This window comes from Pelobates fuscus, chromosome 3 (assembly GCF_036172605.1).
Source record: "Pelobates fuscus isolate aPelFus1 chromosome 3, aPelFus1.pri, whole genome shotgun sequence".
NCBI lineage: Eukaryota > Metazoa > Chordata > Amphibia > Anura > Pelobatidae > Pelobates > Pelobates fuscus.
The window spans coordinates 267,305,475-267,322,124 of NC_086319.1; the positions used below are offsets into that span (position 1 = coordinate 267,305,475).

A 16,650-nucleotide genomic window follows, 5' to 3' on the forward strand; every position below is an offset into this window, starting at 1 on the left:
TTGGTTGTCCTTGTGTTCACACTCTTTCCCTCAGCTGTCTTTATTTCAAATGTAAATGCACAAGATTAATTGGCAGGAAGCAGACATCTGTCAAACACATTGCAATATGCAAGGTGATAGGCAGAGAGCACTGCAAATGTTGGGAAGGCAGTCTTTGTGACAGTACGCACTGCCAACCATCAAAATGGCAGAGAGAAAACACTACATTTTACAGAAGCCAGGCACTCATGCGTGGCAGATGGCACCACTACAAATATTTAAAATGGATTGGTGTGCAAATCCAAAAGACAGAATCACTGTCTGGTCAATATGCAGACATTGTGATTCTGTGTTTTATATTTGTGCATGAATCCACTTTAAATGTTTATGATTTGTTATTATTTGGGCTTAAGGGAAAAAGTAAAGACTGTGTTTTTATGAAGAAACACGTGGGTCAGAGAGCACCATTAATAGCCTGCCAATGCCGAGGGCATTATTATTTTCATGTTGTAAGAGGAAGACACTAACCTGTGAAAGGCAGAGAGAACATTGTGACAGGAAGAAGCAATGCATGCCAATAAAAGCTGTGTATCTGTGGTGAGCACATATACCTTAAACAGATAAGGAATAGTGCCCACCTGTGAAAGACAATCTGTGACAGACACAGAGTACTACCTACCTGAAACTTGCAAAGAATAAAGCCGACCTGTGCCAGGTAGAGATCAAGTTGTACCTGGACAGGCAGAGAATAATGCTCAGAGTACATTGTATTACTGGTACATTAGTGCCTATATTACAAATGGCAGATTGCATCACTGTCATCAGAGACACTGCTTTTGCCTTATGATATGATAACTGTAAGACTACAGCTTCCTTAATCAGAACAACCTCACTTGTTCATCACTAATCAGACATTTGCATGTAATAATGTCAAGTGTACACACAAAACTAATCTGCACACAGGGATGCTCAGTACACCAATACATTATTATCTCAATTCATCACAACCTCACCAGGCACTGTATTTTTTTCTAAAAATGACACATTGAAATCCCTGTATCCCTAGTCTACAGCATCTTATTGTTGATATATTATCAACAATTATAAGAAGTTTGTATGTACTGTAAATCACAGCTGACCAGCTGAAGGGGCACTGGTAGCTTGGTATAAAATCCAAGCACAGATCCAGTGTGGTTACATAACCCTCATATAGACTGCATATTATTCAGTGCAATTGTAATGACTACATCAAGTAAACAAATCAATTATTGATACTAGCAAGAATGGATCTGCACATACATACAATCCACACACTTTAATCAGTGTAATTAACATCCACCTGTGACTTGTCATTAACTTATGGCAAACTCTGCAAACTACACATCATAATCTGATATTCTGAACCATGAACAAAAAAAAGTGTGCTATTATCCTGCAGAATATATTCTTTATGCATCGTACACTACTAATTTGCACACCAGCATTATCCACTCTATATACCACACATTTACTACTCCAATATAGAAAGTGCAGAGCATCATAGTGTATAGGATACCAATATCACACTCTACAGCATACAAACACACCATGCAAGCTTTGCAACCCATCCTTAACTATATACAGGCTAACACACAAATCACAACCCATCCATAACTGTATACATAGTAACACACAAATCACAACCCATGCATAACTGTATACATAGTAACACACACATCACAACCCATCCATAACTGTATACATATTAACACACAAATCACAACCTATCCTTAACTGTATACATAGTAACACACACATCACAACCCATCCATAACTGTATACATAGTAACACACACACATCACAACCCATCCATAACTGTATAAATAGTAACACACAAATCACAACCCATCCTGACCTTAACTATATACAGGCTAACACACAAATCACAACCCATCCATAACTGTATACATTGTAACACACAAATCACAACCCATCCATAACTGTATACATAGTAACACACAAATCACAACCCATCCATAACTGTATACATAGTAACACACATATCACAACCCATACATAACTGTATACATAGTAACACACAAATCACAACCCATCCATAACTGTATACATAGTAACACACAAATCACAACCCATCCATAACTGTATACATAGTAACACACATATCACAACCCATACATAACTGTATACATAGTAACACACAAATCACAACCCATCCATAACTGTATACATAGTAACACACAAATCACAACCCATCCATAACTGTAAAGATTAACGTTCTAGAACCCGTCCTCAATCGAGATACAGAATCCCTAGGCAACCTGACCCAGCCCATGCTCTGCTCACTATCCGTTGTAGAGCCCCTGCTTTCCATATGCAGGCTGGAAGGAGGGATGCATGTGTTTGTAAAAAGGGAGAACCTGGATCTACAAAATAATAAAAGCATTCTGTCACCATGCAAACAATGACACACCTACATCCCTGTCTGCACAGCACCCTCCATAACACAACAACCTCCATAACACAGAACAGCATCTTCCACAACAGAGCACTCTCCATAGCAAAACAACCTACATAACATGGAACAGCATCTTTTACAAAACAGTACCATCTATAACAGCAAAGCATCCTCCATAACATGGCACAGTAACCTCCATAGAACAGAACAGTATCTTTCACAACACAGCACCCTCATGGCACAACAACCTCCATAACACAGCACAGCATCTTCCACAAAAACAGCATCTTCCATAACACAGCACATCTTCCACAATACAGCACAGCACCCATGTACCCCTTCTAATACACCCAGATAAAGCCAGGAGGGCTAGCTAGTTACATGCACTTCCAGTGATGCCCAGCTTGCCAAGGCTCCAGCATCTCAAGCCAACAAGCCTTCCCAGCTGGCAATGCCAAGGACAGCCATCCTCCGGCACTCTAGGTCACCAGAGAGCTGGCTGAGCATTGTGTGAGCTTATGGTCCCCAGCCATCACAGCTGGAATCCAGATACCGCCCTCCACTCTCAGAGCTGCGAGGTAGGTATGGTCCTCAGTGCTGCCTGCCAGATGGGGGAGACTACTCACAGTGATGCGGGGGATGTTCTTCTTGCCCTGGTACGACATGTCTGCAGGTCTCCCCTTGGAGCAGGGCGGGGGGCTGGCGGCTGTGTGGCGCTGCTGTGGTCGGAGGGTGTAGAGGAGTAAGAGAAGGAGGAGGATGAAGAGGATGCGCTGCCCCCGATCTTCCTCTGCCCAGGCTGCAATAAAAGACTCGCAGCTGCCCTACCGCGCATGCGTAGCGCCACTCCCTGTCCTCATCCGAGGCAACAGACTCCAGCGGCTCTGATTGGCTGGGACGGAGCCGCTATGCAAATCAGGAGCCTGGTTGGTGGGCGGGGCTCCAGGGAATGGCTCTACGACTGCAATGCAGTGGGGCTGAGATTGATGCGCTGCAATCCAGTGCTGAGAGGAGAGCTGGAAATTACACTGCAAAAACTACAAGGCCAGCCTGACAATAGCACATAACTGTACACTGGCTGCATTCATTCCCAGGCAGGGACACCACTGCTGGCATTGAATAGGGGCCAGGCATTGTCAGTCTGTTATTAAACAGAGCTGGAGTCACACAGACTGTGCTGACAGCTCACAGCATTGTATCTCACATTGCCTATTTTTCATTAATAAATATTCATCAATACCAAAACAGCTAATGCTGCATGGTGAAAACTGGGTATGCTGTATACAATAAAAATGCATAATTTGATCTCTTAGCTCCATGCACCACTAGCAGAAAGAAATCACCAAATTATGGTCTGTTAGCCGCAAAACTCCAGAAATCCTAGTACATATTATGTTAAAGGGACACTCTACTGTCCAAATACAAATAAATAAAATCACTGTTTATTATATATAAATACCCACAATGAAAGAATGCATGCATTTAATTATGCATTTTTCACAGAGGTTATATCTGAAAACAACAAGCCAAAGCTGTAGATCTGTTGACTGCAGCCTTTGCAGGTCCTTTTCCTAAGCCCAGACTTTCTATGGCTGTCCAGTCACAGACTCCCAATGCAGTTCAATGAGAAGTGTTTGCCAAGCAGGTGCTCTCAGCAATTTCTGCCATTTTGAGGTTAGCTTCACTAAGCTAAACAAATCATTAAGTAATATGACCAGTTTTCTGATTGACAGCCAGGGACGTGTAACAATGTTAATACCTTCCCGATCTAAGGGCATGCTATGCCTTCTTACAAATGGAGGGCTTTAACATTGATAGGGTGGCATAGAACACCATAATGATCTGTCCCTTTCCCTGGCCTGGATACTTGCTCTCCACTCCAAAGGTGATCAGGGGACTTGCATGATAACCCAAGCAGTCCCCTTTCGAGTTATGTGATCTATATATATATATATATATATATATATATATATATATATATATATATATATATATATATATATATATATATATATATATATAATTGTATAATTTTATTGTTTCTGTATTGGGAAATCTGCCTAAACACTGCCTGGTTTCCCCAACACAGAAACAATTTAACAAAAAATAAAGCGAAAATGGAGAAGCCAAGTGTGAAAAACGAAGTACACCTTGTGATTCAATAGCCACCTTTAGCAGCAACAACTTCAAGTAATCATGTCCTGTATGACTTTATCAGTCTCTCAAATTGTTTTACAAAAAACAAACAAGGTATGTGAACACAAACCCAGTGAGAAAGGTGTATAATTTTAAGCAGACCGGAACTTCCCTGTGTCAGGTGAAGTATCCAGATAGGTCCCCAAACACTTCCTTTTGTCTTCAACAGAATATGTACAAATAGAATAGGGGATAATCTGCTAAATACAGAATGAATATTGTATTGGAATCTTTGCTGTTATTTGTTCACTAAGTCCCTGAGGAAGTCCGATTTCGGGACGAAACGCGTAGGACGCCTAGTGGTGACAAACAAATAGTTTTATGCTTATATGTAAGTTATTAAATTCCTTTTTATTATATTCTGGAAGTGCACTACATTTTTTTCTGTATATTTTCTCTTGAGTTACATATTCCAACCTACTAATGGGAGTGTGAAGATGAGAAAATACAGTGGATATTGGAGGAGAAATTTGACTTAAGGCTGTTTTACACCTGGGAACTTCCCCAGGTTGGCAAATTGTAACTTCCCCAAGTGGCCAATTGTAACTAACATATTGTCACTTACTTTCACACAGTTAAACGCTATGTTATTTTATTCATTCTGTATTTAACAGATTATCCCCTATTCTATTTGTACATCTCAAATTGTTTTGAAGGAATTTTGACTCACTTTTCTTTACAACATTGCTTCAGTTCATTGAGGTTTGCTGGCATTTGTTTATGAACATCTCTCTTAAGGTCTCGCCACAGCATTACAACTGGGTTCAGGTCTGGACTTTCACTGGGCCTCTGCAACACCTTGATTCTCTTCTTTTCAGCCATTTTGTTGTAGATTTTCTGGTGTGCTTAGGATCATTGTCCTGTTGCATGTGAGGTCAGGTAATGATGTTGGAGCAGAAGACCTGGCTCACAATCTCCATTCTAGATCATCCTAATGGTGTTAGATGTGCGTTGAGTTCAGGGCTCTGTCCAGGCCAGTCAAGTTATTCCAAACAAGCCTCATCCAACCATGTCTTTAATAACCTTGCTTTGTGCACCGGGGCATGGTCATGCTAGAATAGAAAAGGACACTTCCCAAACTGTTCCTACAAAGTTGGAAGCATATCATTGTCCAAAATCGCTTAGTATGCTGAAGCATTAAAATGTACCTTCACTGGAAGTAAGGGGCCTAGCCCAACCTCTGAAAAACAGCCTGGATGTTGCCACAATGCAGTCAGACAGGTCATCGAAACCAGACTTAGATCCCTGACCTGCTATCCCAAGTTTTTCTCTTGTATCCCTAGAAGTCACCAAAAAGCTTCATGCAGGTACTCTGCACAGGGCTACTACAGTAAGCAGACAAAAATATTCCCGCCCTGCCCTTTATTCCCCTCACCATATGCAATCTTACCTCAAATACCACTTTTGACAGCAAGTGATCCAGCGTAAGGCCATAGGCATATTTGGCTTATCTGACACCCAGGACAGAAATTTATATTGTCATCCTCCATAGAACAGTAGATTTTGTGTTGTCTTTCTCTCTCTCTTGTTAGGGAAAGAACAATCATATGCACTAACATTTAAATGCATACTCACACACAAACATTCCTATGAACACACACTTTTATAGACACATACTCAAATTCATACACATACACTCACATTCCTATGCACATACACACATTTTCACACATACTCACATTCATATATACACACACACCCCTACCTATAATCATATTCATAAACTCACACACAATTGTTTACTATTTGGATTTTATCCCTGGTGTCTGGTTTGGTAGTTTACTGCTGGGATCAATCTCTGCACTGATTGCACAGCTCCCTGCAGTTCTGAACTGATGCCCAGGTTGGGATGATGTTATACCCCAGCAATCATACACAGCAGCAGGGTAGCTGTGCAGCCAGAGCACTGACTAATTCCAGCAGCTCCTTCTCTGCCCGCTTAGTGATCTGTTAAATGGGATCTGCAGAGCAGGCAGGTCTTGCACTGGTAACAGGAGGCAGATTCCGACTCCTTTTAGTATGCTACTGTGCATGGTAGTGCAGTGTAAAAGCCAGAGAGTGGCAATATAATGAAATACTCTATACTTTCCCCTTCAAACATGCTCCTCATCTGAGCCCTCAGCTGCCAGTGTTAGAGCATCTCCTTAGTAATGCTGGGAGAAACTGATATCTGTTATAATGCATCCTCCAGTGCTTCAGCCTACGAGTTGTACAGGCTTCCATTTGTTAAAATGCCCACTACGATGCCGCTGGCCAACTGGACCACTAAGCACTCATCTTAAGATGAGTATGTCTGAGAATCTAACAATGTATGTGATTTTTTTTTTTTTTAAAGTGTGTGTGTGTTAGTGTTAGAGTGTGTGTTAGTGTTAGAGATTGTGTGTGTGTTAGTGTTAGTTTTTGTGTCAGTGAGTGTGTTAGTTTGTGTGTGTCAGTGAGTGTGTTACTGTGTGTGTGTTACTGAGTGTGTTAGTTTGTGTGCGTCTGTTAGTGAGTGTGTGTTTTGTAAGTGAGTGTGTATGTGTCTGTCTGTCAGTGAGTGTGTATGTATGTCTGTCACTGAGTGTGTGTCTGTCAGTAAATGTGTGTGTATATTAGCTAGTGTGTATGCGTCTGTTCGTGAGAGAGTGTGTGTGTGTGTGTCTGTTAGCTAGTGTGTATGCGTCTGTTCGTGAGAGTGTGTGTGTCTTCAGCACTTACCTTTCTCTAGCGCTGGACTCCCTTGGCGCTGGGGATCCCTCCGCCCCGATCTGCCTCTCAGCTCCGAATGCGTATGCGTGGCAAGAGCCGCGTGCGCATTCAAACCGCCCATAGGAAAGCATTACTCAATGCCTTCCTATGGACGTTCAGCGTCTTCTCACTGTGATTTTCATAGTGAGAATCGCGGAAGCTGGATTGCTATGTTTTCAGCTACAGGGTTAAAACTAGAGGGACCTGGCACCCAGACCACTTCATTGAGCTGATGTGATCTGGGTGTCTGTAGTGGTCCTTTAAGTGTATGTGTATCTGCATGCACTGGCGTACATACCGCGGTCACAGGGGTCGCAGCCGTAAGCGCGGGGGGGCCACCGGATCAGTTTGCGCACCGGGGCCCCATGGGTTGTGTGTACGCCACTGCCCTCATACACACATATCACCCTCAAACACACACACAGAACCCTCATACACACACACAGAACCCTCAAAAACACACACAACACCTTCAGATACACACACAGCACCCTCACACACACAGCACCCTCATACACACACAGCGTCCTCAGATACACATACAGCACCCTCACACACACACACAGCACCCTCAGATACACACACAGCTCCCTCCAACACACACCACCCTCACACACACAGCACACTCTCACACACAGCACACTCTTACACATATACAGCACAAACACACATATAATATATAAATTAACCCTCAGTGAGTTAACAGGCAAAGACAATTAGAAACATAGAATGTGACGGCAGATAAGAAAACCCTCACACACACAGCACCCCTCTTACACACACACACTGCACCCCTCACACACATGCTGCACCCTTCACAGATATACCCAATACGTCCAGACCTAAAATATACACTCTGAATCCTCTACACACACACTACATTCCTTGTAAGCAAACACATACAACATTCTCTAAACACACACTCTCTACAACCCCTACACACCTTGTCACCTATATACACACACTATAGCCCGTATGCACACACTCGCTACCTCCCCTATAAACACTATGCCCCCTATACACACACAAACTCTACAGCCCCTAGCCACACATACCACACCACAATCAGCTCACTCCACACACACGCAATCCCACAAGCAGGCTCCAAACACATGCACAATACACTTGCCTGGCCCTTTTGTCTTCTGGTATCCCACTTATGGAGACACCAGAGACAAGTTAAAAGCAAACACAGCTCAAGCATTTTATTAAATTTGCTTGCGCTGCACAGAACAAATACAGGGCCTTTTTCTCATGCTAGAGCTCTTCAGCTGGGCTCTGCGCATTGAACCAACATGCTCACTTTGAGAGGGGGCGTGCTTGTCATTAGTCATGACAAAACACACACTCTCTGGCCTCGCCCCCTTCTCAGGGGGAGGGGGAGGTGGGGGGCGCTGTGATTGATTGAAAAATGCCCGGGACAAATTTTTTTCCCAGTCCGGCCCTGGTCACAAGTTACCCCCCCCAAAAGGAAAATACCGAACCTACCAGCCTCATTTTAATAATAGTGAAGGGATTCAGTAAACTAAATACCTGCATAATAACAAAATTAATACTTACCATTAGATGTCTTCAGCCCCAAAAAAAGGCCACATAAAAATCTAAAAGGGCGCGACAAACTATTAAAATATAAAAAGGAACCAATCACAAAAAAGACACACCAAAAAATAAATATATATAGGATTTGATGTCGTGATGAAAGTTTGCTGATGTAAACTGAAACGTTGATTCTATGGATTAACCCCTTAACGCCGTTACGGCGTTCTATGCCGTCGCGGCTTTAAAGGGCTTTAAAGCCGTTGCGGCGGCATAGAACGCCGTAGCGGCTTGCAGCCCCAGGAGCTAGGAGGTACTCACCCCGCCGCGATCCTCTTCTGGGGGGCTGTCTGAGAGCCCAGGCAGCCCCCCTCCGGCAAATGAGGCCCCCGGGGGCCATGTGATCGCTCTCAAAGAGCGATCACATGGCCCCCTATAGCTGGCTATGGATCTGCCAGCAGGGGGACTGTCTAATATTTTAGACAGTCCCCCTGCTGGTAGGTAGTGTAAAAAAAAAAGTATTAAACATGTTTGAAAATAAAATAAATATATTTATATATATATATATAATATATGTATATATATTATATATATAATATATATGTATATTATATATATTTAACGTCATACATAGTGTATTTTAATACTAATATAAATATCGAGAACTCCGCACTCAATGTACCGGTCTTGTGCTCGCCTCGGTGCTGCCTCAGCCGTCAATATGTACAACGAAGAACGAGTGCACTCAAGAGGACTTAGTAGAAAGTAATGTGTTTATTCACAAACGTGCCAGTGATAGGTTCAACGTTTCAGTCCTCGCAGGACTTTTATCAAGACAATCAAAAGGCGGGTAAACAGTGTTTAAATATGGTAAAAACAAATTTCAATTGGAGAGTGAAAACGAGGTTGTGATGTCACCAGTGACGATTTAAAGTCAAAGTTCAACAAGCATACCTAGACAGGTTTAACCCATTCCGGTGAAGTAACTAGAAATATAGACAAGAGCTATAAAGCAATCTAACAACATTATAGTTCTAAGTGTTAAGAAGTGATTAGACCGTACATTCGGTCCAAATCTAGAGTGTCTGTGCTCATATATGCATGTGAACAGAATAGAGAAATACAAAATTTAAAAACAAAATTTAAAAACAAGGAAAATAAACTCGAAGGGCCTCGCAGAGTGGTTAGTCTACTAAAGATCTGTTTTATGGAAAATCCAATAGCAAAGAACCGTGTGGTACGTCATCAAAGAGCATATTGAAAAGCATATTAAAGATAAGCTTAGCCAGTCCATGGAATGGATAACCACAGTATCATACAGATTATAACCTTTTTAGTATACAGATACAAATGTTACTGTCTGGGATAACCTCTGCGCCAATGTAGCAAATTTTTAATACTAACTTAATAAAAATGAAGATAACAATAACTGCATCATTCTATCTTTTGGGGATGAAACAGTTCAGAGGGTTAATCTCATTTAGCCCCCCTGGGGACAGTGTTCCCAATGTAAAAATCCAGTAGGCTTCTCTCTGGAGAAGTAAATTATCCCAATCACCTCCTCGTCTTGGAGCCGGGACTTGTTCAATACCCATAAATTTAAGGGTTGGTAATGTATGTCCCGCTGTAAGGAAATGTCTAGCTATAGGCGTAGTTGCTGTGCCGCTGGACAATGCAATCCTAATGGTTGATCTGTGACCCCTCATGCGTTCTCGAAGGTCATTTGAGGTCTTGCCGATGTACATAAGACCGCAAGGGCATGTAATGCGGTATACAACATGTGTGGTAGTACACAAAATACGTTGACGTATTTTATATTCTTTGCCAGAGTGGGGATGAAAAAAAGATTTCCCTGGAGTCATGTTGTTGCAAGCTGTACATTTTAAACATCGGTAGCAACCAACATTGTAGTGTTCAACTTGTTTCAGCTCATGTGTATCAGTATGTACAAGGTAATCCTTCAGATTTTTATTCCTCCTATAGCTCATGATCGGGGCTTGCTTGAATATAGCCGGCAGTGTGCTATCTTTTTGGAGTATCTCACAATTTTTCCGAATCATTTTTGAGAAACTCAAGGATTGTGAATGGAAAGTTTGTGGAAAGGTTAGTCTGGGTGATTTACTGCTTGTCGATGGTCCATCCGTGTAGCGCTGCAGTGCTTTCAAATATGCTCGATCCAGGGTATACTTGGAATAACCCCTTTGGATAAATTTCTCAAACATTTCTTGAATTTGAACAGCAGTTCTATTGGGATCCGAGTTGTTCCTCATCACCCTAATGAACTGTGATACTGGGAGTGATTTGATCAGATTGGGTGGATGATGACTAGTTGCGTGTAGTAATGTATTACGGTCAGATGTTTTAGCAAACAGTGTATACCCCAATTTGTTGTCTTCAATGAAAATGCGTAAATCCAGGAAATCCATATGGTTGTCACTGATCTGATATGTGAGTCTAACCGGAGAGTCCAAAGTGTTGAGTGAATTTAGCATGTCCAGAAATAATGATTCCTCTCCAACCCAAATAATAAACACATCGTCGATGTATCTGAGATATTTCAGGATATGGTTACTGTATTTTTGTAAGATATACTTCTGTTCATATACATGCATGTATGCATTCGCATACATGGGTGCCATAGGGGCACCCATGGATGTCCCCGAGACTTGAATGTAGAAAGAATTTTCGAATCTAAAATAATTCAACGTTAAACATAATTCCAGCAATTCCAAGATGTATTCAATTGGGGGTTCAATCTTCTCTCGACATTGCAAAAGCCCTTCGAGTTTATTTTCCTTGTTTTTAAATTTTGTTTTTAAATTTTGTATTTCTCTATTCTGTTCACATGCATATATGAGCACAGACACTCTAGATTTGGACCGAATGTACGGTCTAATCACTTCTTAACACTTAGAACTATAATGTTGTTAGATTGCTTTATAGCTCTTGTCTATATTTCTAGTTACTTCACCGGAATGGGTTAAACCTGTCTAGGTATGCTTGTTGAACTTTGACTTTAAATCGTCACTGGTGACATCACAACCTCGTTTTCACTCTCCAATTGAAATTTGTTTTTACCATATTTAAACACTGTTTACCCGCCTTTTGATTGTCTTGATAAAAGTCCTGCGAGGACTGAAACGTTGAACCTATCACTGGCACGTTTGTGAATAAACACATTACTTTCTACTAAGTCCTCTTGAGTGCACTCGTTCTTCGTTGTACATATTGACGGCTGAGGCAGCACCGAGGCGAGCACAAGACCGGTACATTGAGTGCGGAGTTCTCGATATTTGTATTTCCACATGAGTCTGTTTGCCAAGGCTCACCTCACGCACCAGACCTAAGAGAGTGACGAACTCACAAGGATTTTATCCATGGAGGAATTTCTCAGCAGAGCAGGAGCATTTGCGGATCACGCTGAAGTTTTACAATTCTCGGAAGCTGAAGCAGCGGCCATTCTTTGGCCTCAATCTGACTCGGACTTACCTATCTCCTCGGAACCACGAGACATCGTAAGAGATTTAAAGAAACTTAAACAAAGACAAATCGATCTGGAACTTCATGCTACCTATCTATCGGACTATTACCGTATGAAAAAAATTCCAAGAGGCTTCAGGATTAAAAACGTTCCAACCATAGGAAGAAACAACCCTGAAGTCTGTCGCAAGTGGATTGGCATTCTCAATAAGTGTTCATTGGATCTGATGTTAGTCGTCATCGAGGAGGTAGGTCGTGAATTAAAAATCATTAAATTTAAAATTTCTGATTACGAAGTATTACATTCTACTACCATAGCAGCACCTAATTGTGATGCGTTAATTCAGAAACTCACTGAAGATTTGCAACTATACAAGAACGATCTCATTAGATTTAAAAGAGAGAAATTGGTCAAAGTCCAAGCGGATTATTCAGAGCACAGAGTCTACCGGTGGTTGTCAGGAGACAACACTAAAACTACATACAGGCCATATAGAGCCCGCATTAGAAAACCGTTTGCTCCTACAGTTGACTTCACATCAGGAGAATCGGCGTCTGACTCTGAACCAAAAAGTGCTCAGAGGGAGAGATCGCAAATTGATTCGTCCTCATCTTCACCTTTTTTAGAACCAGGCCTTGGACTCACACGAGAACCAACTACCAGGAGTCAATCCAGAACAGAGCACCCCCCAAACATCACTATTACACCAGGAGGGGGCAGAAAGGGAAGAGGCACTGGTCACAGAGGACGACCACCACGGAGACATTAGACAATCCCATCATCAACTTATCTGACAGAGTTCTTACTGACACGGAGATTATGTTACTACAGAGGGGCTTATCATTTGTCCCCACGTCTAGGGTTGATAAATTTCAGTGGGAAATCGATCAATTTAAATTTAACAGGAAACTCCGCTTGGTAGATTTCTTCAAACAACAACAAGGGGATGACCAGCTGAACAAGATAAATCCTGAACGGTTCAGACTACGCAGTGTGTTTGACCCCCCAGCCGTTAATGCAACATTAAAAACATTTTCTCATTGTCTAAAAACAGAAACGATGCAGATGACAACTAGTGATAACATTGTCAGATCCAACATTACCAAAATGGAGAGAGAAGCTCTACACAGTCTAGCTAATGATAAGTCAATCGTTATACGATCGGCGGATAAGGGTGGTGCTATCGTCCTTCAAAAGTTTGAAAATTATAGGGATGAAATCCTTAAACATCTGTCCGACACTACGGTTTACAAATATTCCAACACCGACCCCTCTAAGGAATTTGGTAGAAGCATACAACAGACTCTACAGAGGGGGCTGGAAGCTGGTTTCTTGACTACATCAGAATATGAATATCTGTTTGAAACCCATCCAAGATGCCCTATCATTTACACACTCCCGAAAGTTCACAAAAACTTAGAATTACCACCGGGTCGCCCAATTGTTTCGGCCATTGGGGGTCTCCTTGAACCCATTGGAAGATGGCTCGACTCTAAATTTAAAACACCAGTTATGACATTACCTACATATGTCAAAGACACTGCCCAAGTCATCACTGCTCTGAGGTCCATTGAACTCCCTCCACAAGGGGTCTTGCTGGCAGCCATAGATGTGTGCAGTTTGTACACCATCATCCCTCACTACGAGGGAATACAATCCATGCGACAGGTACTTTTGCAATGTCGAGAGAAGATTGAACCCCCAATTGAATACATCTTGGAATTGCTGGAATTATGTTTAACGTTGAATTATTTTAGATTCGAAAATTCTTTCTACATTCAAGTCTCGGGGACATCCATGGGTGCCCCTATGGCACCCATGTATGCGAATGCATACATGCATGTATATGAACAGAAGTATATCTTACAAAAATACAGTAACCATATCCTGAAATATCTCAGATACATCGACGATGTGTTTATTATTTGGGTTGGAGAGGAATCATTATTTCTGGACATGCTAAATTCACTCAACACTTTGGACTCTCCGGTTAGACTCACATATCAGATCAGTGACAACCATATGGATTTCCTGGATTTACGCATTTTCATTGAAGACAACAAATTGGGGTATACACTGTTTGCTAAAACATCTGACCGTAATACATTACTACACGCAACTAGTCATCATCCACCCAATCTGATCAAATCACTCCCAGTATCACAGTTCATTAGGGTGATGAGGAACAACTCGGATCCCAATAGAACTGCTGTTCAAATTCAAGAAATGTTTGAGAAATTTATCCAAAGGGGTTATTCCAAGTATACCCTGGATCGAGCATATTTGAAAGCACTGCAGCGCTACACGGATGGACCATCGACAAGCAGTAAATCACCCAGACTAACCTTTCCACAAACTTTCCATTCACAATCCTTGAGTTTCTCAAAAATGATTCGGAAAAATTGTGAGATACTCCAAAAAGATAGCACACTGCCGGCTATATTCAAGCAAGCCCCGATCATGAGCTATAGGAGGAATAAAAATCTGAAGGATTACCTTGTACATACTGATACACATGAGCTGAAACAAGTTGAACACTACAATGTTGGTTGCTACCGATGTTTAAAATGTACAGCTTGCAACAACATGACTCCAGGGAAATCTTAATTTCATCCCCACTCTGGCAAAGAATATAAAATACGTCAACGTATTTTGTGTACTACCACACATGTTGTATACCGCATTACATGCCCTTGCGGTCTTATGTACATCGGCAAGACCTCAAATGACCTTCGAGAACGCATGAGGGGTCACAGATCAACCATTAGGATTGCATTGTCCAGCGGCACAGCAACTACGCCTATAGCTAGACATTTCCTTACAGCGGGACATACATTACCAACCCTTAAATTTATGGGTATTGAACAAGTCCCGGCTCCAAGACGAGGAGGTGATTGGGATAATTTACTTCTCCAGAGAGAAGCCTACTGGATTTTTACATTGGGAACACTGTCCCCAGGGGGGCTAAATGAGATTAACCCTCTGAACTGTTTCATCCCCAAAAGATAGAATGATGCAGTTATTGTTATCTTCATTTTTATTAAGTTAGTATTAAAAATTTGCTACATTGGCGCAGAGGTTATCCCAGACAGTAACATTTGTATCTGTATACTAAAAAGGTTATAATCTGTATGATACTGTGGTTATCCATTCCATGGACTGGCTAAGCTTATCTTTAATATGCTTTTCAATATGCTCTTTGATGACGTACCACACGGTTCTTTGCTATTGGATTTTCCATAAAACAGATCTTTAGTAGACTAACCACTCTGCGAGGCCCTTCGAGTTTATTTTCCTTGTTTTTAAATTTTGTTTTTAAATTTTGTATTTCTCTATTCTGTTCACATGCATATATGAGCACAGACACTCTAGATTTGGACCGAATGTACGGTCTAATCACTTCTTAACACTTAGAACTATAATGTTGTTAGATTGCTTTATAGCTCTTGTCTATATTTCTAGTTACTTCACCGGAATGGGTTAAACCTGTCTAGGTATGCTTGTTGAACTTTGACTTTAAATCGTCACTGGTGACATCACAACCTCGTTTTCACTCTCCAATTGAAATTTGTTTTTACCATATTTAAACACTGTTTACCCGCCTTTTGATTGTCTTGATAAAAGTCCTGCGAGGACTGAAACGTTGAACCTATCACTGGCACGTTTGTGAATAAACACATTACTTTCTACTAAGTCCTCTTGAGTGCACTCGTTCTTCGTTGTACATATTGACGGCTGAGGCAGCACCGAGGCGAGCACAAGACCGGTACATTGAGTGCGGAGTTCTCGATATTTGTATTTCCACATGAGTCTGTTTGCCAAGGCTCACCTCACGCACCAGACCTAAGAGAGTGACGAACTCACAAGGATTTTATCCATGGAGGAATTTCTCAGCAGAGCAGGAGCATTTGCGGATCACGCTGAAGTTTTACAATTCTCGGAAGCTGAAGCAGCGGCCATTCTTTGGCCTCAATCTGACTCGGACTTACCTATCTCCTCGGAACCACGAGACATCGTAAGAGATTTAAAGAAACTTAAACAAAGACAAATCGATCTGGAACTTCATGCTACCTATCTATCGGACTATTACCGTATGAAAAAAATTCCAAGAGGCTTCAGGATTAAAAACGTTCCAACCATAGGAAGAAACAACCCTGAAGTCTGTCGCAAGTGGATTGGCATTCTCAATAAGTGTTCATTGGATCTGATGTTAGTCGTCATCGAGGAGGTAGGTCGTGAATTAAAAATCATTAAATTTAAAATTTCTGATTA

General features: G+C 41.6%; 1 protein-coding gene across 2 annotated transcripts in view; it reads right to left on the minus strand.

Moving 5' to 3' along the window:
- The window catches only part of DPYSL2 (dihydropyrimidinase like 2), a 134,367-nt gene that overhangs the window by 72,265 nt on the left and 45,452 nt on the right, over positions 1–16,650 (minus strand). Inside the window, exon 1 of one of the 2 annotated variants that reach the window (XM_063448494.1) lies at positions 3,062–3,266. The exons of the other annotated variant lie outside the window; for it this stretch is intronic. Coding sequence (XP_063304564.1) covers positions 3,062–3,100 — 39 coding nt within the window. The 5' untranslated portion in view covers positions 3,101–3,266. Of the gene's footprint in view, positions 1–3,061; positions 3,267–16,650 lie in introns of those variants that run through there. 2 annotated transcript variants of the gene reach the window in all.